This window comes from Ursus maritimus, unplaced genomic scaffold, assembly GCF_017311325.1.
Source record: "Ursus maritimus isolate PB19 unplaced genomic scaffold, ASM1731132v1 scaffold_7, whole genome shotgun sequence".
Lineage (NCBI taxonomy): Eukaryota > Metazoa > Chordata > Mammalia > Carnivora > Ursidae > Ursus > Ursus maritimus.
Window position 1 is genome coordinate 73,324,019 of NW_024426885.1, and position 24,847 is coordinate 73,348,865.

Genomic DNA, 24,847 nt, shown 5'->3' on the forward strand with positions numbered 1-24,847 from the left:
TAATGCTCTATGAATTTCAGATGAATCTTCCCCATAATCACTTCACGCGTCCCGATACAACAGTCGATGTTCCATTTGAATGCTGGCTTAAGTACTATTTTCAAAACCATTTCACATGTGCTACACAAAAAAGCTTCAAAGCTTTTCTATTTCCAGGAACATATGCTTTAGTATTATTTTTTTATTTGCCACTGTTTAGTGATTGAATAGATGTCACCATCTTAATAATGAAAAGATAATACCCATATAAATTACATGCTTAAGGGAATTCACTTCCTCTCTGCTTGTACTGTTACTTCTGCAACAGAGGAAGATTGGTTGAGGAACACAAAATTTCTATGTATAATTTATGGAGGGCATTAGAGTTAGATTAGCTGCAAACAAGCACTCCTTAAACTTATAAACACATACAATTTGTGTATTGGCAACTTCTTCACTGCAAATGTGATATTTTTTAAACTGTGGAATCTTTTTAACCTTATGTTGAAATTAAGGTACATGTAAACTTTTGTACATAAAGTACAGAGGATATACATGTCTAATATACCTACAAGTTATTTTGAACCATTACTGTCCTATTGAACCTTTGGTCAGTGGAAATACTATTTTTTTAAAGATTTTATTTATTTGAGAGAGAGAGAAAACGCAGGAGCAGGGGGAGGGGCAGAGCAAGAGGGGGAAGCAGACTCCCACTGAGCGTGGAGCTGGATGCGGGGCTCCCAGGCTGCCCAGGCGCCCCATCCGTGGAAATATTCTAAAATTGTCATTGTCCGGTATGGCAGCCATTAGTTTTACATTGCTATTGCTCATTGAAATGTGGCTAATGTTATTTAGAAACTAAATTTTAAATTTTAGTTAGTTTACCCTAACAATATTAAATTTAGATGTAGGATGAGGTAATTTAATATATTTGGAAAAAAAAGATTCGAAAGTCAGTATTTCCATGGAAATTTGTAATAAATAGATAAAAGGGACCCAAATCCTCAAATGGATTAACAAAATCAATCCTCGTTAGTCTAATCAAATGTTTTTAGACACTTTTAGAAAGTGTCATTTAAAGAAAAAAGAAAGAATCATTAATTTTCTCCACTGTATATATGTAGAATATTTACAAAGTGTTAAAAAATAGATTCATCAAGCAGGAAGGACTCTTAGGAGTCAGGCAGGAAGATTCTTTACTGAAAGCAGAGGGAAATCATTTCTCATTAGAAGTATGTGCATAACGCAAATTACAATGGAGCTTATTAAAACTTCAGTGAAAAACTACTGATTTGAGAGTTGGCATGACTGCATTCTAATGTATTCTGCCAAAATCCTTCTAAGAACTTTCTCTATAACGTACTTCTGTTTCTTGGCTTTAATGCTTCTATGTAATCTAAACTCTATATAGTCTGGTTTCTATGTTCTTATGACTTCATCAAACATCTCTCACAGCGAGTACTAATAATCATCCTGTTGCTAACTCCAGTCAATAATTTTTTCATCCTGTCTTACTTGACTGTTCAGTATCTCTCTCTTTTTGGAAACCTTCTTTTCCCTTGCCTACAGCATATCACACTTGATTGCGGGTTTTTGTTTTGGTTTTTAAAGATTTTTTAATTTATTTATTCGACAGAGATAGAGACAGCCAGCGAGAGAGGGAACACAAGCAGGGGGAGTGGGAGAGGAAGAAGCAGGCTCATAGCGGAGGAGCCTGATGTGGGGCTCGATCCCATAACGCCGGGATCACGCCCTGAGCCGAAGGCAGACGCTTAACCGCTGTGCCACCCAGGCGCCCCTGTTTTTTGTTTTTTAATCACTGTAGACTTTTCTCTCATTAAAAGCTGTCCTTTCTTCATAAATCCATAAGACATCAGAGTTACTCAACTATATTGGTTCCAGCCATCTCTCCTTTTTCACTACATACTATCAACCATGGCTTCAGTTGCCCATATAGTTATAATTAGGAAATGCATATTTCCCGTTCTGCCCTTCTTCCACGTGCTAAACCTACTCGTTCACGCATCTTAAAAATAACCACTTGGTCAGCCAAAACACCTAGAAGATCAACAGAGACAAGTCAAGGATCTTTTCCTGACATTCCCCAAACAGGATTCTCTTCCAGAAATCATTATTCTAAGAAATTGCAACATAATTCACCCAGTTGCATAGTCAGAAATCTAAGCCCACGTTTGATACACAGTTTGGCAACTTCAGTGTATTGAGATCCACTCAATCATAACATCTATAGATTATACCATCCAAATACATCAAGTTATTTCTATCTCCACTGCCACTTCACAAACAGAATCATACACTCCAAAAACGTTCTCATCTTTTACTAAGACTACTGGAATAGTATCACTTCCCAGTCTTTTTTTTTTTTTTCACTCAGAATTTAGGTTTAATTTTATTATACTGAAATCTGACTTGCCACCTAATAACCAAGAAACCTTCAATAACTTGTAATTACTCTTAAGATAAAACCAGCATCCTTAAAATGGCCTATTAAGACCTTGCATAAAGCTGCCTCTTATAATATGCATATAACAAATTATTATTAATTGCTTACCATTGATAATGAACAAAAATATATCCAACTCATGCCCTCATTGAATTTGCTGATTAGAAAGGGAGAAAGATATCATTCAAATAATTGCATAATCAAATGTAAAAACGCAACTGCAATCAGTATTAAAAAGTCCACAGTTTTGTGAACCGATAATAAAGAGGCTTGATCTAGGCTTACAGGTGAAGGATTTTGAGCAGAAATTTAAGGAAAGTTAAAAGAGTTAACTTGATTTAAAAAAAAATTAAAAAAGACTGCCCCATGAGAATAATCATTTTTAAAACATGTAGAGAAAATTATTTGGATTCTTTACAGACATAAAACATACTTTGTATGGTTCTATTCATTTGTCACTTGTATTTATTAAGATGCATTTTATGACCCATAATGCAGGCTTGTTTGATCGTTTGGTGTGCACTGGGAAAGAAAGAATATTCTGCTGTTTTGTGTAGTATTCTATCAAATATTGTAAATTGCTTACTGCAATCCCAACTGTAACTATAGATTTATTTCTCTTTTCAAATCAGCCAGTTTTTGATTCATATATTTTGATGGTCTCTGATTTGCCGTGAATAAACATCTATTATTATTAAGTTCACATGATGAACTGACCACTTGATCATTATGAAATCACCTTCCTTATTTCTGGTAGTATTTTTTGCTCTGAATATACACATACATACTAAAATAACCACCCCAACATTCTTATAATTAGCATTAGCATGACAATTTTTCCCACCCTTTTACTTTTATCTATTTATATTTATATTTAGTGCATTTCTTTTTTTTTATCTTTATATTTAGTGCATTTCTTTTTTTTTTTAAGATTATTTATTTTAGAGAGAAAGAGAGAGCACATGCAAGTGTGGAGAGAGGCAGAAGTTGAGAGAGAGAGAATCCTCAAGTGACTCCATGCTGAACGCATTCATCCCAGGACCCTGAGATCATAACCTGAGCCAAAATCAAGAGTCGGACGTTTAACTGCAACACCCAGGTGCCCCTGGTGCATCTCTTAATGTAATTGTTTTGCTTTTAGATCCAATCTGATAATCTCTGCCTTTTGTGTATTTAAGGCACTTACACTTAATGTCGCTATTCATATAATTAGGCTTAAAGTCTGTCACTTTGCTGTTTGTTTTTTATTTCCCTCATCTCTTCTTTTCCTCCTTCTTCCCTTTTCCTGCTTCTTTTGGATTTGTTCATATTACTTAGATTTTATTTTATCTATTTTATTGGCTTATTAGCTGTAACTCTTTACTTTCTTATTTTAGAAGTTGCTTGTATTAGTTTTCTGCTGCTGCAATACAAATCATCAAAATGCAGTGTCTTAAAAAAACACTCATTTGTTATCTCACAGTTTCCTTGGGTCAGGATTTCAGGCAGTTTCTGTAGGACAGGATTTTTGCATTCTTTTCGGAGTCTTATAAGGTGGCAATCAAGATGTTAACCTGGGAGGATTCTTTTCCACAGGCTCAATTAGGGAAGAATCTGCTTCCAAGGAGGGCCCCATTGTACTAGCCATAGGCTAGAATCTATTTTCTGGTCCTAGAGCCCCTGTGATCCTCGCTGCTGGCAGCTCTAACAGGGCTGTTTGCTTCTTCAAGGCCAGCAGGCTCCCTCTCCGGTTTGCCGCAGAGCATGATGCTGTGAAATGATATCATCGCAGTGACATGTTTTGCCTAATGTAGCCTAATCAACAAATGGATACCCCACCACCAATACTATATTCTATCGTTTAGAAACAAATTCTAGGTTTCATAGAAAAAGATTATACAAGAGTGACTCACTGGTGGCCACCTGGGGGGTATCAGCACCACTTCTTAAAGAGTTATAGTCCACAGCCTTATTTTACCAGAGTCTACTTTCTCCTGATATGCAGCTTTCCATAAATGACAACGATGTGTAATTTACTTCTATTTCTTCCCCCCCTTTTTTTGAACTACATTTTACTTTTGCATATTATAAATCCCACATTATTGCTATTTTTATTAATGTAGTTCATTATCTTTTTTTTTTTTTTAAGATTTTACTTATTTGAGAGAGAGAAAGAGAGAGCACAAATGAGGAGGAGGGGCAGAGGGAGAAGCAGACACCCCACTGAGTAGGGAGCCTGACGCGGAACTCGATCCCAGGACAAGAGATCATGACCTGAGCCGAAGGCAGCCGCTTAACCAACTGAGCCACCCAGGCACCTCTGTAATTCATTATCTTTTAAAAAAAGATTTAAGTGTTAAAAAAAGACACATTTTTATTCATATAGTTACCATTTCTGGTGCTGTTCATTTCTTTGTATACATTCAGATTTCAATCTAATGTCATTTCCTTCTGCCTAAGAGACTTCTTTCACATTTCTTGTAGTGTGGATTTGCTAATGATAAATTCCTTCAGCTTTTGTATGTCTGAATGTGTCTTTAGTTAACCTTCATTTTCTGGAAGGTTTGTTTCCTGTAACAGTACATTTAATTAATTAATTAATTTTCCAGCAGTACTTTAAAGATGTTGCTTCACTGTTGGTGTTTCTTCATTGTTTGCAATAAGAAAGTTACTATAATCCTTACTTTTGTTTCTTTGTATATAACCTTCCCCTTCTGTGCCCCCCGCCCCTGCGCAAGCTGCTTTCAAGAATAAAAAAAAAAAAAGATTTTCTCCTATCAATGGTTTCGACCCATATAATTATGTAGCTCTTGGTATAGTTTTCTTCATGTTTCTTGTGCTTGGGTTTTACTGAGTTTCTTGGATATGTGATTTACAGTTTTCATCAAATTTCAAAATCTTTGGTCGTATTACTTAGTTTTTGTCCTCTTTCCCCCTTTAGAGACTACATTTGTAAGTATATTAAGCTGTTACAAACTGTCCCACAGCTGAATATTATTTTGTTCTTATTTCATTTTGTTTCAATTTTCTATAATTCATGTTAGTTTCTAAGCCAAAGTCTTCAATTTCGTTTTTTCCTTATGTAATGTTTAATCTGCTACTGACCTATCTATTTTCATCTATCACGTTGTAGTTTTCACCTGTACAGATTTGATTTAGGTCTTTATTATATATTTCATATCTCTGATTAACTTTTTAAAGAGCTTTATGGAGACCCATTTAAAGTGTAAATTGAATGGCTTTTTGTATACAATTGTGTAACCTCTCCATAATCTAATTTTATAACATTTTAATTTACCCCCTACAAGAAACCCCATGTCCCTTTGCAGACAGACCCTCTCCATACCCTAGTCACCTCCCTCCTCTGCCCCAGCGCCCCCACACCCATCCCAGCCCTGGACAAACACTAGTCTACTTCCTCATTCTTTAGATTTGCCTAATCTGGACATTTCCTATAAACGGGGATCATACAGTATGGTCTTTTGTGACCGGTTTCTTTCACTTTGCACATGTTTTCAAGGTTCATCTATGATTAAGTATGTACACCTCATTCTCTGTTCTTACTGAAAAATAACCCATTGAAGGGATGTAGATTTTGTTTTCCAGTTCACCTGCTGATGGACATTGAGGTTGCTTCTACTTTTTGGCCCTTGTAAGTAACACTGCTATGGACACTTGTGTACAAGGTTTTTGCCAACATGCTTTCATTTCTCTTGGATATATACATAGAAGTGGAATTGGGGTCCATATGGTCACTCTGTGTATAACATTTTGAGGAACTGCTGTTTCCCAAAGCAGATGCATCATTTTATATTGCCATCAGCCACATCAACATTCCACTTTCTGCACTTCCTCAGCTTTTATTATACTTTTTATTGTAACTCTGCTTATTTTTTTGAACATAACTGTTTTTAATATCCTTGCCTTTTGATTCTAACATTAATTTCTGTTCTGATCAGTGATGTTTTTTTTTTTTCTTCTCATTATGGGTTTTCTTTTCTTTTTTTTTTTCTATAAACTTGGTGGTTTTTAATTGGATGCCAGACATGGTAAATCGTACGTTAACGGCTGCTGGGCATGTTTGTTTCTGTAAACATCATTGTGCTTTGGTCTGTCACATATTTAGATGATTTGTTCACAGTCTGAGCTGTTAAGTGTAATTAGAGGGGCGACAAGTCTCGGGCTACCTGCTCCCCACCACGGAGGCACATCTGTCTGAGCGCTCCACCCAGGGCCCCCAGCTGGTGCAGCTTTTGGCCAGACAGGAGGAGCTAGTCACGGTTCCTGCCTCTCCGCGTCTCCTGGTTCCCTAAGCCGTTTCCGGGTAGACCCCTGGGGCCCAAGGCGCCACGCACTCAACCGACCCAACACGGCCAGCGAAATAGGTTCTCCGCGGCTGAGACCGGCCTGGTCGGTGGGCGGGGCGGGCAGGCTCCGGCCCCCGGCTGGTGGGCGGACCCCGGAGTGGCGGGGAGGCACCTGTGGGCGCGGGGAGACGGACCCCCTGGACACGACAGAAAGCGACGCGCTCTGGCGCTGGCATCACTCTCTCCCTGAGCCCGCAGGAGCCCTGTTCTTTCCTACGGATGCCAAGCGTCTGGGGAAGCACACCCAGTATCCTCCCTCTACCACAACATAATTTTTTTAAGTAAACTCAGTGCCCAGAGTCTCCCCTAAAACCCGAACTCAGGGACTTGTTCTCTGTCTGTGTCCCGCGAAACGGGAACCAGCCGCACTCCGCGAACCCGGCCCACGCCAGGCCTCCAGGCTCCGGCACAGCCTACGGGCAGCGCGCAGGCGCAGAACTCAGGCGCGCCGGTCACGCCCAGCCACGACCGCGCCGGCGCCAAACATCTAGCGCTCCAACCGCTCGTCCGCGCTTGCCAATCAGAGTGCGCGCTGGCCCTTGGTTCCCACCCACTGGCCCTGCAGCCAATCGCCTGCCCGGGCGGGCAGCCGCGGCGAATCCAAAGGGCACTGCGGCCTGGGTGCGGAACAGACGCCCGCTGCCCGCAGGGATGGAGGAGGCGGAGGCCGGGCCGCGAGCCCCAGTGCTAGAGTAAGCTAAGTGCCAGCCGGGGGCGGGCGGGGAGGACTCTGCAGGACCCTGGGGCACCCCGCGGACCCCCGGTGGTCCCGGCAAACCCGCTGTGCTGGCCGCGGCGACTGCGGGAGAGACTTCGTTCTCCCCGCGCGCGCACACCCTGGCGGCTCCCCGCGCAGCTGCACGTCCCCTCGCGGGTAGCGGCGTCCACGCTGGAAGCGTGTGGAAGGGTCATTTAGCGTCTGTGTACCCTGCGTCCACGCACACTCCCCCACCCCTGTGGGGGCACTGCAGCCCCCAGCGGGGAAGGCCCGGGAGAGCCTGGACCATCCTCTTCGACTGTGCTCTCTGCATAGTCCTCTGCTCTCTGCCTGGGACTCCCCGCTGCCCGTCATAGTGGGGCCCCTTATTTTCCTGTCCCTGTGTGTTTCTGACTCCCCTTGCTCTCCTTAGCTTTACTCAGGGCGTATTGCCTTTATACACACGCCGTTCCTGCTCCCAGGCAGCCCTGCAGGCCTGCCGGTCAGGGCAAGACTCAGCATTGATCCCGGTCTGTGTGTGTCTGTGCACGCCAGTTGGCCAGGACTAGCACCCCAGGAGTCTCCCGTTTCCCTTGTCTTCTTGCCCCTCAGGGCCCTAGACAAGCTGGCAGACATCCTGGAGCCAATCGGCCGGCAAGAAGAGGCAGAACTGCCAGCCCAGATCCTGGCGGAGTTTGTGATGGTATGTGCAGGATGGGCAGCTGGGGCCTCTCCTTGTTGCTGTCCTGGAGCTTGTGGGTAATGCAGATGGTGAGAACCCTGGAAGGCAGTCTCAGCCTGCAGCGCACACAGGTAATGATGTTCCTTGCCTCTGCCTGCTCTCCGAACAGGACTCCCGAAAGAAGTACAAGCTGCTCTGCAGCCAGCTTCAGGTGGTAGACTTCCTTCAGAACTTCTTAGCTCAGGAGGACGTTGTCCAAGGACTAGACCCTTTGGCTTCTGAAGACATAAGCCGTGAGTAGGCAGGGGGTGGGATGGGGAAGGAAGGGGATGTCAGTCTGGTTAGCTCTTTGGCTGATGGGAAGATGGAGTCCCCGGTGTTGGTGGCTCCTTTCAGGGCAGAACGCACTTGCAGCCAAGGAGCAGTGGAAAGAGCTGAAGGCCACCTACCAAGAGCATGTGGAAGCCATCACAGGTGCCCTGACCCAGGCCTTGCCCACGATGGAGGAGGCCCAGAGGAAGCGGGTGCAGCTCCAGGAAGCCCTGGAACAGCTCCAGGCCAAGGTGAGCTAGGCTGAGGGGAGAGAGGAGGGAAAGCGCAAGCATGCTGGGCTGGACCCACTGGCTGCCTCCCAGAATCCAACCAGAAAAACCCTTCTCCTCTCTTTTGCTTCCCTGCAGAAGCAAGTGGTCATGGAGAGACTGAGAACAGCCCAGAAGCAGTGGCGGCTGCAACAGGTGGGTCCACACCCCTAGGAAAATCTCCCTTCCCCGCTGCCATGCCATCGCATGGGCTAAATCCTCTGCTTGGAGGACTTATACCCCTCTTCTCTTGTGAGGCATTACAGCACAGGTGCCAGCATGGGCTTAAATGCAGCATCACCACTTCCTGTGTTGTGACTTTGGTCAGACTTCTCGCTTCCTGTGCTTCTGTGTCTTGTTTGTGACGTGGAGGCGATATTAGCACCTACCGTATAGAGTTCAGTTGATGAAGTCATTAGTAGAGCAAGGGCTTAAGTGGATAAGTGGCACATAGCAAACTAAATAAGCATTATCATATTTGTGCCTCTTTTCTCCAGAATGCTTCACACTGGAATAGCTTATTGTGACCCTTACTTTTCTTTAGGCCCCTCGTTTTGCCTAAAGTGGGTAGGGTCCCTCTTTCTGTCTCTGGGTCTGGGCCCCAGGTTGGGTCTAGCCTGGGGAGGTTAAGAGAATGGTTGTAAGACCTGCGCATCTGAGGAGCCATGTTTGCATTCTCATTCCTGGTAGGAGAAGCATCTGCAGCATCTGGCAGAAGCTTCTGCAGAGGTGAGGCAGCGGCAGAGAGGAACTCGGCAGGAGCTTGAGCGGGTATCTCAGGAACTTGGAAGCCTGCAGCAGCAGGCGGGGCAAAAGCGGGACACACTTCAGAGGTGAGGCTGGGAGTGTGGGCTGCAGACCCAGAGTGGTCCGGTTTCCTCCCTTTACATCCCACCTCTTCCTTCCAGGCACCAGACCTTCCTCCAGCTGCTACACACTCTGCAGGGTCAGCTGCCGTTCCCCGAGGCAGAGACAGAGCTACCACAAAGGCTGGATCTTCCTGAGGATAAACCCCAGAAGCAGAACCCTGGGAATACCATAGGGAAGGACAGGAGTGTACCGTCCAAGGTGAATGAGAGATGGGCCGGGGGGCCAGGGAGGTGGAGAAAGAAGCTGGGAGGTAGGCCTCACCCACCACCCATACCATGTCTCCGTCCCCAAGGGTGATGGCCTACAGCCTGCTGGAGATGCGAGCTCGCCTGGGCTTCCTGAGGGACAGCAACATGGAAAAGGAACCTAGAGCAGGTCAGCCTCCAGCTCAGGTCTTTGTGTCCCTGGACTGCAGGTACGGAAGGAGGGAAGGACCTCTGTTTCTGAGCTCTGTTTTCACAGAGGGGATGGGAGGTGGGAAGGAGCAAGGATTTATCTATGCCTGAAGCTTATCCCCATATCCTGTGCCCAGCCTGCCCTGGGCTAATTCCTCTCTATCTTCCCGAACCCCTTGGCCCCACCCTTATTGCAGGATGGACTAGGAACTCCTGAGTGTAGCTCGGTTTCTGACCATGACCTCGATGGGGTGGGCTCTGGATTCTGTTGATTAAAAGCCTTAGAGTTCTCATTTATCTCTTTTCTGTTTCTATGTTGGTGGGAAGAGGCACACTTGAAGCCAACAATATGACAGGTGCTGGAACTGGTGTGAATAGAAAGGGTGCAGATGGGAAGGGGGTCCTGGCCTGGAGCCTCTGGGGTTGCTCGTCCAAATCCATATGAATCAAACATGCTGAGCTTATTAATTCAGGGAGGAGGAGAATGCTTTGTGCAGGTGGTTAGATACGGGAAGATAATTTTAATTGCTGACCCAAATATTGATTGAATTCGTGCTTTGTGCCAGGCCCCTTGCTATGAACTGGAGCTACAGCAGCGGGCTTGTCTGACTAGTCCTTGGCTGTGGGGAACATAATGAGCATGAACAAGTAAACAGGTCAATACCTGATTGCAGAGTGTGGTAAACATGGGAAAACAAACTAAAACAACAGTATGGTAAATTTAGAGCAATAGTAACAAAGAGACCCTCATCTGTGTGTGTGTGTGTGTGTGTGTGTGTTCTGTGTTTTTTCGCCTCCACTCCTCCATGTGTCTTGCTGGGTTCAGGAAAGGTGGGGGCACAGCCATGTGGGAGAGATTACCTCCCTGACTGGGAGTGTGGGTCTGCTTGCAGAGAGAGAGAGAGGGAGACAAGTGACAGCTGCAGTGGGAAACCCAGTCTCCAGCTGAGAACAGGACCATCATGTGTGAGCAAGACCCAAGCATCTCTGAGAAAGAGACATCAGGGCTTTGTTTTTGGCGAGAGAGTTTCAAGAGACCCTGGTCTCTGCTGTGTCTCCGACTGGGATGCCTTCTCGAAGGTGGAAATTGAGGTCCTTGCTCAGTCTGGTCATTTGCTCTACTTTTCTGAGGTCCTGTGTGTTCTAATTGTTTTTTTAATATGTTGGCCCCATTGTTTAGGTACGAAGTGGGACAGATATCACAGGTCTTTGAAGCCTCCATCACAACAGAGTAAGGGGTCTGTAAGGATTGAGGCTACTTCTTTAGGGAGCACACAGACAGCCGGAGAGGCTCCCTCCGTCTGCCCATCCACCTCCTCACACGTGGTCCTGAATGTAGCCTTCTGGCAGCCCACATAGTAGTCTCATCCTTCTCTTCCTGCTGGGTTGGCTCCCCTCCCCTACATCCTGGTTTATTTTTGTAGTCGTGTAGACCCTGAAATTTTTATGGTACGCAGGGGAGAGCAGGAATATCCACCCTGAGGAAGGAGGGTCTACTAGGGGGTGCTGGGGTATGGGCTGGGATGGTTTGGACTCACCATGTCCTTGCACACACGGTGGCTGACAGAGAGTCACCAGGGATGGGAAGATACTCCCTGGAGCCCTGCAGGTGCAGGTCAAGGATAATGTCCTGAGATGCTCCACATCGGGACAGGGGAAGAGACTGGGCAGATGCCCAGGAGTCAGACTTAGACCTCTGAGGAACTTCTGGGAACCAGCTTTCTCTCAAGGTGTATGGATGAGTCAGTGCACACATGAGACCAAAGAGGAGGAGATACTCGAGTGTTTTTTGGCCAGTGTGGTCCATGGCGTTGGTGCTCTGCACTGACAAGCTCAGGAATTGGGATTTATTTTCAGATAGGAGCTGGATCTCAGCTTCTAGCTGCTCTGTCCTCCCTTAGATTCCCCTAAACACTGTTCTTGTTCACTGTTCTTGCACCAGGCACCTGTGTGCAAGGTGGGAGCCTCCCCCTGGGAAATCATGGTCTCTTACATAAAGCCAGTGCATGCCGAAGGCCCTGCTGCCTGCTGAGCATCTCCTCGTCCTCTTTTCCGTCTGACTGAGGGACACAGACCAGTGAGGTGCAGGGAGGGGTGGACACTAGTCAGGACCGGAAGTGTCCTTGATAAAAGGGACGGTAGGCTTAGTCCAATTACAGAAAACCTCTCTCTGATTTCCATAAGAATAATGTTTTCCTTTAAAAAATTTTTTTTCTTGTGGTGAAATACTGTTTTGCTTTTTTTCCTAGTTTTAATCTTGTATTTCCTAGCTACTGTCATATTTTTCTAAGAATTGTTCATTTCTAATTTTTTAAGCTTATTGGTATAAAGTTGTGATGATTTTTTGTTTTTTTATCCTTTTAATGTCTGCAGCCTGTTGTAGGATGGCCTAATGTTAGACTCCTGATATTTTTGTGCCTTACCTGATTTTCTCTTTGACCTACCTTCGGATGTTTATTCAGTTTCAAATACTGAGTCAGAGATTGGCTTTTGTGATCCGGTGTTGTATGTCTGTTTTGACTCATCGATTTGTAGTCCTGTCCTAGCCATCTCCTACTTTCTGTTTTTTGGTGAAGGAGATGTACTTTTTTTGGTAAACTTTTAATTTGTATCGGTTGGTAAACTTGTGTATTTGGTTCCTGATTTGTTTTCTCAAATAAACATGTAAGGCTATACATTTTTTCTGGTTTTCTTTAAGTATTTTCATGGTCACTCAATTCATAGAATTTTTTCTTTCCCATTATAATTATTTATGAGTTCCTTAGAAAAATAATTTTGAAATTTTCTACTCTGTGAGAAGATAATCTAAGTTTATTCTAATTGAGTCAGAGAATGTCATCTCTATAATAAAAACTTTGAAATTTGGTGAAGAGAGCAGTTACAGCCATGAATGTGGTCTCTCCCTTTTTTGTTTCTCGTGGATTTGAAAAGAATGTTTTGGAATTGTCATGTGTGGTGTTTTCTGTATGTCTGTTAGATTATGCTTGTTACATTTTTGTTTAATCTTCTGTATGCTTAATTTTTTGTTTTCTGCTTATCCCCTTCTGAGGAATGTGTTCAGGTCTCCAAGTATGACAGTGGATCTATTTTTCCTCACGGTTCTGGTAAAGTTTGTTTTACGTGCTCTGTGGCTACTTGTTGAAGGCACAACACGTTTGCACATGTGTCTTTCTTCCAAACAGAACTTGACAGTCATGTCGTGGCCTCCCTCATCTCCGGGCTTGAGATCCGATGAATACAGTACAACCTGGCCAGCTCCCCTGTTGATCCCTCACCTGCTACGTCTCTCCTACAGTCTTTTGCATTCCAACCTTTCTTTACCCTTATGTTTTTTGCTTTTATACCACATTTAAAGGACAGTTTTTAAAGATTCAGTTTCATAAATTTTATCCCTAAGATTTTGTATTTGTGTCAGATTTTTCATTCACTCTCCCTTGTTTTTTGTATATTACTTTTTTGCCTTTGGTTTTGTTTATTTTTTATCATTTCTCATTTCTTTTATCTTCTGAAGTTCTTCCCTGATTATTATCCCAGTTTAGCTTTGATAGTTAATAAAGTCTACAGTGAAGTGCAACGAGTCTCGATCTTCTTAAACAGGTACTGAAGCTTAGGAGACTTGACCATTGACGATACTCTGAACTAGTAAGATATTTTTGTCCAGTTTATTACTTCTAGCCTATTCTGTTCTCGCAAATCAGACTTCCTGTTCTCTACAGTGTTTTGTTCATGTTCACTCATTTACTTTGATTTTTTTGCCTGCTTGATTTTTGCAGGTCAGAGCTTTCCTATGGGATAATGTCCCCACCTGAAATACATGTATCAGCCTTTCTTGGTTAGGGTCTGGAGGCTGTGTAACACTTCACTATTTCTTATTATGAAATGTTTTTATTTTATTCTCATTCTTTTTTTTTTTTTTTTTGTAAAGATTTTATTTATTTGAGAGAGGGAGAGCGAGAGAGCACAAGCAGGGGGGTGGCAGAGGGAGAGGGGGAGGGAGAAACAGACTCCCTGCTGATCAGGGAGCCCATGCCAGCGTGATCCTAGGACCATGGCGGGGATCATGACCTGAGCGGAAGGCAGATGCTTAACTGACTTTGTGACCCAGGCATTCCTTTTATTCTCATTCTTTTTTTTTTTTTTTAAGATTTTTTTAAAATTTATTTAGTTGACAGAGAGACAGCCAGCGAGAGAGGGAACACAAGCAGGGGGAGTGGGAGAGGAAGAAGCAGGCTCCCAGCGGAGGAGCCTGATGTGGGGCTCCATCCCAGAACGCTGGGATCATGTCCTGAGCCAGAGGCAGACACTTAAGGACTGAGCCACCCAGGCGCCCTTTTTATTCTCATTCTTAAAAGATGTTTTTATTATGTAGAGAATGCTTAGTAGACAGGTATTTTCATTTAAAACATTGAAGATCTTGTACTGTGATTATCTGGCTTTCACTTTGCTGATAGAAGTCAGCTGCCTGTTAAAAGCTCTTCTTATATGTCTGGTTCGTTCATTCATTAATTCATTCTGCTTGCAGTTAGTTGGGCTTGCTAAATCTGAAATTGCCAGTCTTTCAACAGTTCTGGAGTTTTTTCAGCCCGTTTAAAAAATGGTCTTACCTCTTCTTTACGAGCTTCTTCCAAATCCGTTAGACATCAGTTAGATTTTCTAACTTTGTGCTTCATGTTACATAAATTTTCTTTTATATTTATAATTTTTTTCTCTAGAATGCATTTAGATGCTTTCCTTTATTTTGTTAACTGTATGTTACTAATCTATTGTTTTATCATTCGTTTCTTAATTTTTGTTCTTCATTTTCAAGCAGATATAGTAGGACCCCAGTCTACATTATTGGGTTTTTGTTGTTAATCTGGCCTACGTTTTGATCTTATATTTTCTCACCTTTATACAACATATATAGGCCTTTTGTCATCTGTGTTGGAAAGGTTCATATCTCCATCTTTGCGGGCCTGGATCCTTTATTACATACACTCCCTGTTGCTTTGCATGGTCCATTTTGACTGAACTCATTTGTTGAGAATTCTTGTGGCTGGTTACAGACTCGAGAGGATTTGTGTTTACTTCTGTCAGTCACTTGTGGATACAACATTTAGAAAAAAAGGTTTAAAGATATATTTTAATGTTCTTTCCGTCCCTCCTCTTTTTCATTCTGCTGTTCGTTGATTTTCTTTCTTTTTCATTAGTATTTCTCAAAGACTTTATTTCTATTTTTCAAAAGCACAAGGTTTAACATTATTTTAGTACTGCTTTAATGTTCTTTCATTATTTTCCTTTCCAAGGTACCATCCTGAAATTCTTTATTGAATTCTATTTTTATGTGACTTACTTCTGCCAGGAAAATATTCTTGTTAACACTTGGATAGTTTCAGCAAAGTTAATCCCTCTCTTTCTTTCTTTACAATGTTAAAATTTGTAAAACCAAGGTTTCACTTTGAATATTCTACCCTACTGTGAAAAGAAAGCTATTCTAGAATAAAAGAATAATATAAAATGTATGTGTTCTATAATAAATTATATGATAATAAAAGAAAGCTATGGTAACCATTCTAGGATCTATGGTTAATATACCCCATTCCTATCTTACACAATTTATGCAACTTTTTGTATTGCAATTTGTATGTGTCGTCTTTGAGGCAATTATGTATACGTTTTGAAATAGTGTGAAATTAAATAAACTAATTTCATTATTATTCCTAGCCTAGTCTTTAAATGGCCCTTTTGCTACTTTGAACACTGGGCTCTGAGGAATTTAGTGTTTGGGTCTTGATATACTTTGTTCTTGAAATGTAGGGTAACCTAGGCATTAGTTCTAGTCTCAGGAATTAACGTCTTTTATGTTTGTTTCAGGCCTTTTTAAACAGTTTTTGGGGGAGTGTACATTCTTTTATTTATGTTGTTAAATTGAGTTTATGTAACTGTTGACATAGTTATAAAAAAAAGCCTTGTTAATCTTCATGGCTCTCTGCAGTATACAAAAATTAGATGTCGGATACCATATTCCCATGTATTTCTAAATTTTAAATTGTGAGATGGATTTTAGCAAACAGACCTATCCAAGGCATGAATGATTCATTTCATCTTGCATTTTTTAGTTATTAAACCCTAGTGAAGGAGTTGATAATTATTTAAATGGATTGATTACTTCATGCCTAAAATAGGGTTTTGAAATAGAAAAAAGGGGTAAACCCAGAACTGTGCTTTTAGAGGATGACCAGACTATTGGAAATAAGAGATTATCACATATAAACATTATAAAAGAAATAAATCAAGAAAAAATATATAAGTGTGTGTATGTATATGTAATCCAGTGCACAAGAATTTGTTCTATTTATACCATACTATAAAAAATGATAAAAAAAAACTAATGTGAGTTGGAGTCATCAAAGTAGGGCTTGTTTAGGAAAGAATGAATGAGTTAAAATTATGCTATAGATTCTCAGTGTTTTAAAATTGTGTCACAAAAACTTCAGGTCTAATCTTAATAACCAATCATAAACAGTAAGCGTATCAGTTTCATTAATTAAAATACAAGTTTAAAAAGTAGGTATATTAAATTTTCAAGTTTTTCATGTAACTTATTGGTGGAGAAGAAGTTATGCTTTATGTGGCTTTGAGGGAAAGTACTTGTAAGGGGCAGAGGCCAGTCCACCCTCTCCATATCTGTAAGGTCTGGATTACCTGGCCCGGATCCTCTAGAAATAAAAGAGGAATTTAAAGTAATGTATGTAGTGCAGTTTGGCGTTATTTCTGGTGGTTTGGTTGGGTCACTCCACGAGGACAGCAGATTGCTGGGAGGGTGTGCAGCTCCACGTTTGGAGACTCTGCTCTCAATGACAACTGAGACGCTGCTTTGTGCACCATTACCAACATGAGAAAGACAAGCTCAGTCCTAAAAACACACATGCATAAAACGGGCAGAGAGCATGCAGATCCGAAGGAGGAAGGAATTAGGCTGCTCCTCTCAGTTCCAGATCCTGCTGTTCACTATTGGTGCTCCTTATTCCTCTGTTCAGGAACGTGCGTAACTTTCATCCACATATGAACATACACCAGTGCCTTCATACTTTGAAAGGACTTTGTAAATGTTCATTGGATTATGTTCAGGAAAGATTTCCCAAAGAGCTGCACCTTGAGCGCAATTTCAAACAAATGAAATTATCCAGAGGCTGATTTCATCATTTATTGAATGTTAGCTATTTGCTGAACATAAGTTTAGAGAATTAAAAAAATAAAAGAGAAAAGAAAAGAAAGTGATAAAGACAATCTGAGTTTAAATTTGAAGACAGGAAGGAAGAATCTGTTAAACTAATTCTCAGGGCACCTGGGTGACTTAGTTGGTTAAGCTCTGCCTTCGGCTCAGGTCATGGTTCCAGGGTGCTGGGTTTGAGTCCCACATTGGGCTCCCTGCTCAGCGGGGAGTCTGCTTCACCCTCCCTCTGTGATCTTTCTCACTCTCTTTTAAATAAATAAATAAAATCTTAAAAAAAAAATGGGTAGAATACAGTGATCCCAATTATGAGTAAACACATGTTATACCCACCAAAGCCATCACTAAAGCATTTCAGTGACACTAGTATTCTTGGATGGTGGTAGTTAGCCATCAGAACCAGTGTGTACCCACTAGAAACTGATGAATTGCCTTTCCACTCAGCTCACTGCTTTTTGGTGTGAGTCACTGAAGGCTTGTGACTTTCTAGGATGTTGGAAAGCATTTTCAACAATGCAGAATCCTTGTGCCTGAGTAATATTCTGCTTATCAAGGTTTTAGGGACTAACAGTTGAAAATAGGGGGGGGAAAACTCAGCCATAATTTAAAATGTTTATTATAAAGGATGGTGACCGACTTCCATCAATTTGCAAAATGAGTATGGTTGTGAGACAATACCATATAACTATCATAGTAACTTTAGTTTTAAGAATTAACATTGCACAGTATTCAGAGATACTGGAATGTAGAGATAAGAGGAGTTTTACGTGAGGCGCGCGCGTCACCCTTGGTGCTAGCAACAGGCTGTTCTTACTCTTTTGAGAAAACGTATTTGATTAAAAAAAAAGTTTGGTTGTGATCATAAGAAGAGATTTTCTGTTTTACCCCTTCCCTGTAGCTCTATCCCATCTCAGAAATTTTCAGGAATTGATTCACTAATTAAACTCTGTTGGAGTAGTGGCGGTCTGAAGAAATAGGTGGTGAAACAAATGTGACGTTTGTAACAACAAAAAGGAAGGGCTGGTAGATACTCGGGTAATTCTGATTATCATTGTTATACATTGTATATCTTTTGTATAGGAGAATGACTAAAACTATGGGGTTCCATGTGCCTCAAGGAAAAAGTTTTGTTTTCTATCTAAGTAATGATATGGGTTTTGTTTGCTTTCGGATATTCTACAACAGTTTACTGTTGTGAGTCTACCTGTAATTTAGCAGTCACCTTGTCTAGCTCTAACAGGTGATAGTCTGGCAGATGGTAGTGAGGATTTCCTTACAAGGTTTACAGTTTCTGGTAAATTTCTTGCCTTGTTTGTTCTTTTTCCGAAATTGTGTGTGTGTGTGTGTGCGCGCGCATGTGTGCGTGCACGTGTGTGTGAACGTACACATACATACCCAGTCATATTCATATAAGGTGTGCTCCTTTGTATTTTGGGACTAAGTTGAAAATTACGTGCAGATTCAGAATTGTATTGATTCCCGATAATTTTTCCTGTTAGTATATATTGATGATGCGCTTAACAAACCTTTCTGAGCACCTACGTGTCACTTTTCCATTTTTTTTTTTTTTTAAGATTTTATTATTTATTTGACAGAGATAGAGACAGCCAGCGAGAGAGGGAACACAAGCAGGGGGAGTGGGAGAGGAAGAAGCAGGCTCACAGCGGAGGAGCCTGACGTGGGGCTCGATCCCATAACGCCGGGATCACACCCTGAGCCGAAGGCAGACGCCCAACCGCTGTGCCACCCAGGCGCCCCCACTTTTCCATTTTTTAATAAAAATATATTTGACATGTAGCATTGCATAAATTTAAGGTGTTAAAACATGTTAATTTGATAGTTGATGTATTGTTCTGTGATTGCCATTGTAGTGTAGAGGTACCCTAATTAGCACCTGTCACATTATTTAATTATCATTTCTTTTAGTGGTTAGAATAATTAAGTTCTAGTCTCAGCAAGTTTGATGGTAATCCTACAGTATGGTCTGTGTTCATTACACTGTGCAGTAGATCTCTAGAGCTTATTTACTACTCCTTGCAAGTTTGTCCCCTAAGCAATGTCAGTCCTATTTTCCCACCCCTCATCCTTTGGTAATCACCATTGTGTTGTGTTTTCACAAGTTTGGCTTTTTTAGATTTCTCATGTAAGTATACCACATATTACTTGCCTTTCTCTTACATCATTTAGTATAATTGCTCAAGGTCCATCTATGTTGTCTCCAATGGCAAGATGGTCTTCTTTCACATGGCTGGATAATATGTATAATATATGTGTATTACTTGAATATATACCATACATATGGATAATATATATAACGTAATATATATGCATCACATCTTTATCAGTTCCTCCAATGATGAACATTTAGGTTTTTTCCATATCTTGGCTATTGTGCGTAATGCTGCAGCATGGGAGTTCAGATATGTCTTTGATATGTTGTTTTCATTTCCTTTGGGTATATACGCAGAAATGGAGTTGCTGGGTCATATGGTAGATATGTTTTTAATTTTTTGAGGAACCTTTGTATTGTTTTACATATTGGCTGAACCAATACACATTTCCACCAACAGTGGGAAGCGTCCCCTTTTCTCCACATTCTTGACATACTTGTTCTCTCTTCTTGATTCTAGCCAATCTAACAGGTGTGCGGTGATATCTCATTGTGGTTTTGATTTGCCTTTCCCTGATGATGAGTGATGTTGAGCATTTGTTCATGTACCTGTTTGCAGTTTGGATGTCTTCTCTGGAGAAATGTCTGTTCAGTTACTCTGCCCTTTTTTTTTTTTTTTTTTTATCATGTTGTTTGTTTTTGTTTGTTTTGAGTTGTCTGAATTCTTTATCTATTTTGGATATTAACCCCTGTTATATATATTTGGTTTGCAAAAATGTTCTTTCCTTCTGTAGCTTGCCTTTTCATTTTGTTACTTCTTTCTTTGCTATGAAGAAACTTTTAAGTTTTATGTATTCCATTTGCTGATTTTTGTTTTTGTTTAGCATTTGTGCTTTTAGTGTCATCTCCAAAAACTCATTGCCAAATCCAGTGTGAAAGAGCTTCTTCCCTACATTTTTTTCTAGTTTTATGGTTCAGGTGTTATGTTTCAATCTTGACCCATTTTGGGTTAATTGCTGTGAGTGCTGTAAGATAGTGGTCCAATTTCTGTGTGGAGCACTGGGTGTTATACGCAAACAATGGATCATGGAACACTACATCAGAAACTAAGGATGTACTGTACGGTGACTAACATAACATAATAAAAAATTATTTTTAAAAAATAGTGGTCCAATTTCTTTGTTCTGCATATGTTTTTTCAGTGTTTTCAGCACCATTTATTAGAGGCTATTCTTTCGCCATTGAGTGTTCTTGGCCCCTTGTGGAATATTAGTTGACAGTATATGTGGAAGTTTAATTCTGAGCTCTGTGTTCTGTTCTCTTGGTCTGTGTGTCTATTCTTTTGCTCGTAGCATATTGTTTTTATTACCATGGCTTGTAGTATAGTCAGGAAGTGTGATACCTCCAGCTTTGTTCTTTCCCAGCGTTGCTTTGGCTATCCAGGGTCTTTTTGTCCGTACAAATTTTCGATTTTTTTTTTTTTTTTCAGTTTCTTTGAAGCAGTTGGAATTTTGATGGGGATTACATTGGCTCTATAGATGGCTTTGGGTAGTATGGACATTGTAACTATTAATTCTTTCAATCCATGAACACAAGATGTCTTTCCATTAGTTTGTGTCTTCTTCAACTTCTTTCGGCAAGGTCTTATGCTTTTCAATGTACAGATCTTTCACTCCCTTGATTAAATTTATTCCTTGGTATTTTATTGTTTTTGAAGCTATTGTAAATAGGATAGTTTTTATTTCATTTTTGGGATATTACATCATTAGTATATAGAAATGCAACTGCTTATCATATACTGATTTTATATCCTGCCATTTTCCGGAAGTTCCAATAGTTTTTTGGCAGAGTCTTAGGGATTGTGTATATACAGAATCAAATCATCTACAAGTAATGGCAGTTTTACTTCTTCCTTTCCAATTTGGATGCCTTATTTGTCTTGACTGAATGCTCTAGGTAGGACTTCCACTACTATATGGAGTGAGAGGGGTGAGAGTGAGCATCCTTGTCTTCTTCTTGATCTTAGAGGAAAAGCTTTCAAATTCTATGTTGAGTATAATGTTAGTTATGGATTTGTTGTATACGGCCTTTATTATGTTGAGCTGTGTTCTTTCCGAGGGTTGAGGGTTTTATTAGGAAAGGATCCTGCATTTTGTCAAATGCACTTTTATCATCTATTGTGATGATCATGTGATTTTTTAATCTTTCATTCTGTTAATGTGCTGTATTACATTTATTGATTTGTGTATATTTGACCCATCTTTGCATCCCAGGGATAAATCCCACTTGGTCATGGTGTATAATCATTATTATGTATTTTAATGTGTTCTGGAATTTTTTTAATGTGTTCTTGAATTTGGTTTGCCAGTATTTTGTTGACAATTTTTGCATCTATATTCATCAGGGATTTGGTCTATAATCTTACTTTCTTGTGTTCTTTTCTGACTTTGGTTACATGGTAATATTGGCATCATAGAATGAAATTGGAGGTGTTCCCTCCCTCTTTAATTTTTTTGGAATAGTTCGAGAACACTTGGCGTTTGTGGTGTTTTTCTGTTGTTGTTGTTGCATATAATTGTTTATAATAGTCTTTTAAGAGCCTTTGTATTTCTATAGTATCAGTTGATTTCTAATTTTATTTATTTGAGTCTTCTCTCTTTTTTAATTAGTCTAGCAAAACGTTTGTCATTTTTATCTTTTTGAAAAACCAGCTTTTAATTTAATTGATCCTTTCCATTGTTTTTCTGGTCTCTATTTATTTCTGCTGTGATTACTATTATCTTCCTTCTCCTGTCGTTATTATCTTCCTTCTCCTAACTTTGGACTTAATTTGTTCTTCTTTTTCTAGTTCCGTGAAGTACAAAATCAGGGTTTTTTTTTATTTTTTGAGAGCTTTCTAAGTACTTAATATATGCATTTATCACTATAAACCTTCTTCTCAGAACTGCTTTTGCAGCTTCCCGTAGAATTTGATATATTTCCATTTTCCTTTGTTTCAAGATAATTTTTTATTTCCCTTTTGATTTTTCCTTTGATCCAGTGGCTATTCAGAAGTATGTTGCTCAGTTTCCACATATTTGTAGAATTTTCACTTTTTCTCTTATTTAAAAAAAAAAACAACTTATTTTTTTTAAAATAGGCTCCACACCACCCACATCAAGGGTCGCACACTCCACTGACTGAGCCAGCCACACACTCCTCCTCTTTTCTCTTATTGATTCCTTGTTCCTACCACTGTGGTCAGAAAAGATCCTTGGTATAATTTCAGTTTCCTTAAATTTACTGAGATTTGTTTTGTGTCCTATCATAGGATCTATCCTAGAGAATGTTCCATGTGCACTTGAGAAGAATGTGTATTCTGCTGCTGTTGGATGGAATAATGTATATATGTCAGTTAAGCCATTCGGTCTAAGATGTAGTTCAGTTCTGGTGTTGATTTTCTGTCTGGATCATCTATCCATTGCTGACAGTGGGACATTGACGTTCACTGGTATTTTTGTGGTGTTGTCTGTTTTTCCCCTTCATACCTGTTAGTATTTGCTTACTGTATTTAGGTATCCCAATGGTGAGTGCATATGTGTTTCCGATTGTTTTATCTTCTTGATTTATCGAACGCTTTATTATTCTATGACAGCCTTCTTTGTCTCTTGTTAGTGTTTCTGACTTGACATCTATTTTCTCTGATATAAGTACGGCTACCTTTGCTTTTCTTAGATTTCTACTTGCATGGAATATCTTTTTCCATCTCTTCATTTTGAGCCTATGTGTGCTGAGAGCTGAAATGAGTCTCTGTAGGCAACATATACTCTGGTCTTGTTTTTTGTTTGTTTGTTTGGTTTTTTTAATCCATTGAGTCACTCTGCACCTTTTGATTGGATAATTCAGTCCACTTACTTTGGAGTGATTATTGATACGTAAGGACTTGCAACTGCCACTTATTGTTTGCCTTCTGGTTATTTTTCATGGTGATTTGCTCAGTGCCCCCCCCCCTTTTTTTTTTGATGTTCTGTGAATCTAGTCCAGATTTTTGCTTTGTGGTTACCATGAGGTTTATGTAAAACATCTTGGAGATAAAACAGGTTATTTTATGCTGAAAGGAGCTTCTCTTCATTCCTGTATAGAAGCTCCACCCTTTTACTCCTCCCCTTTTATGTTTTTAATGTCACACTTCGCTGATTTTATGCTGTGAATTTGTTAAATTATAGTAGCTGTAAGTTTTAATGCTCTTTTCCTTTAACCTTTATACTGTAGTTAAGTGGTAACAGTGCTGTTCTAATATGGAGTTACAGTTCTCTAATTCTATAGCAGAGTGGAGTGTGTTTTTATGTCACTGATTAAAATCTTTTCCTTATAGCTCGAAGAACTTCTTTTAGCATTTCTTACATTCAAGCTTTGTGGTAGTAAGCTTGCTTTAGCTTTTGTTTATCTGGGAAAGCCTTTATTTCTCCTTCATATCTGAAGGATAGTTTTGCCAGGCAAAGTATATTTGGCTGACAATCTTTATCTTTCAACACTTTGAATATGTCATTCTACTCTTGCCAGGCCTGCAGCGTTTCTGCTGAGAAATCTGCTGATAGCCTAATAGGGTTCCTTTGCAAGGTTACTTTCCTTTCCCTGGCTGCCTGTAAGGTTCTTTATCATTGATTTTTGACAGTTTTGCTATAATGTGTTCTGGAAAATATTTTTGTGCATTGAGATAATAGGCTGTCGTAGTCATTTTGTGGACTCATACCAATTTCTTCCCAGGTTTGGGAATTCCCAGCTATTATTTCATTAAGTGGACTGTCCCCTTTTCCCCCTTTTCTTCTTCTCGTATACCAGTTACTCTTATATATGCCTTTTTGACCGAAACTGATAGCTCTTGCTGGGTTTCGTCACTATTTAAAATCTTGATTTTCCCTCCTCATCAAACTGAACTGTTTCTCTATTCCTGTCCTCCAAGTCACTTCTTCTCTTTTCCATCTGGTCTGCCCGGTTACTGATGCTTCATTCTCCATCCCATTTACTGAATTCTTCAGTTCTAGTATTTGTTTGTTTCTTCCTTATAATTTTAATCTCTTTGGTAAAGAACTACTGTGTTCATTAATTTTGTTCCTGAGTTCACTGAATGACCTTTCTGAGTTTTCCGAATTCTTTATCAGTCAGGGTGCAGTATTCTGTGCCTTTGAGTTCGGTTGCTGGAGAATTATTTTCTTTTTGTGATGCCATATTTCCTTGATTGTTTATGGTGTTTGAAGACATGCAAGTAAGTCACCTTCCCTGGTTAAGGTTTTGTGTTTACTTTGGATCTTATAATTCAACGGGCTGGCCATTAGAAGCCTTTCTTTTTTATTTTGGAAGGTGGCACTGTAGCTCGTTTGTGGTTTCTCCTGTAACAGCTGGCTCTTGTGGATGTACTTGGCTGGTGGCAGAGTGGGGGGCGCTGCGGGCTTGGCAGCTGGGGCTTTGGGGTGACACTGGGCCTGGCGTGGCATCAAGTGGGGCATATCCAGAGGTCCATGGGTGGTCCT

General features: G+C 40.6%; 1 protein-coding gene across 6 annotated transcripts in view; it reads left to right on the plus strand.

The window, feature by feature from the left end:
- The first annotated feature begins 7,350 nt into the window (after window positions 1–7,350).
- ZWINT (ZW10 interacting kinetochore protein) overlaps window positions 7,351–24,847 on the plus strand; it is a 35,685-nt gene continuing 18,188 nt past the window's right edge. For 2 of the 6 annotated variants that reach the window (XM_008689572.2, XM_008689571.2), the window contains exons 1-8: window positions 7,351–7,481; window positions 8,099–8,189; window positions 8,338–8,461; window positions 8,565–8,731; window positions 8,849–8,905; window positions 9,440–9,582; window positions 9,658–9,817; window positions 9,912–10,034. In XM_008689572.2, the coding sequence (XP_008687794.1) occupies window positions 7,441–7,481; window positions 8,099–8,189; window positions 8,338–8,461; window positions 8,565–8,731; window positions 8,849–8,905; window positions 9,440–9,582; window positions 9,658–9,817; window positions 9,912–9,989 (861 nt within the window). In that variant the 5' untranslated portion in view covers window positions 7,351–7,440 and the 3' untranslated portion in view covers window positions 9,990–10,034. Of the gene's footprint in view, window positions 7,482–8,098; window positions 8,190–8,337; window positions 8,462–8,564; window positions 8,732–8,848; window positions 8,906–9,439; window positions 9,583–9,657; window positions 9,818–9,911; window positions 10,035–13,196; window positions 13,646–24,847 lie in introns of those variants that run through there. The other 4 variants (XM_008689575.2, XM_008689574.2, XM_008689576.2 and 1 more) reach the window with 3 other exon arrangements.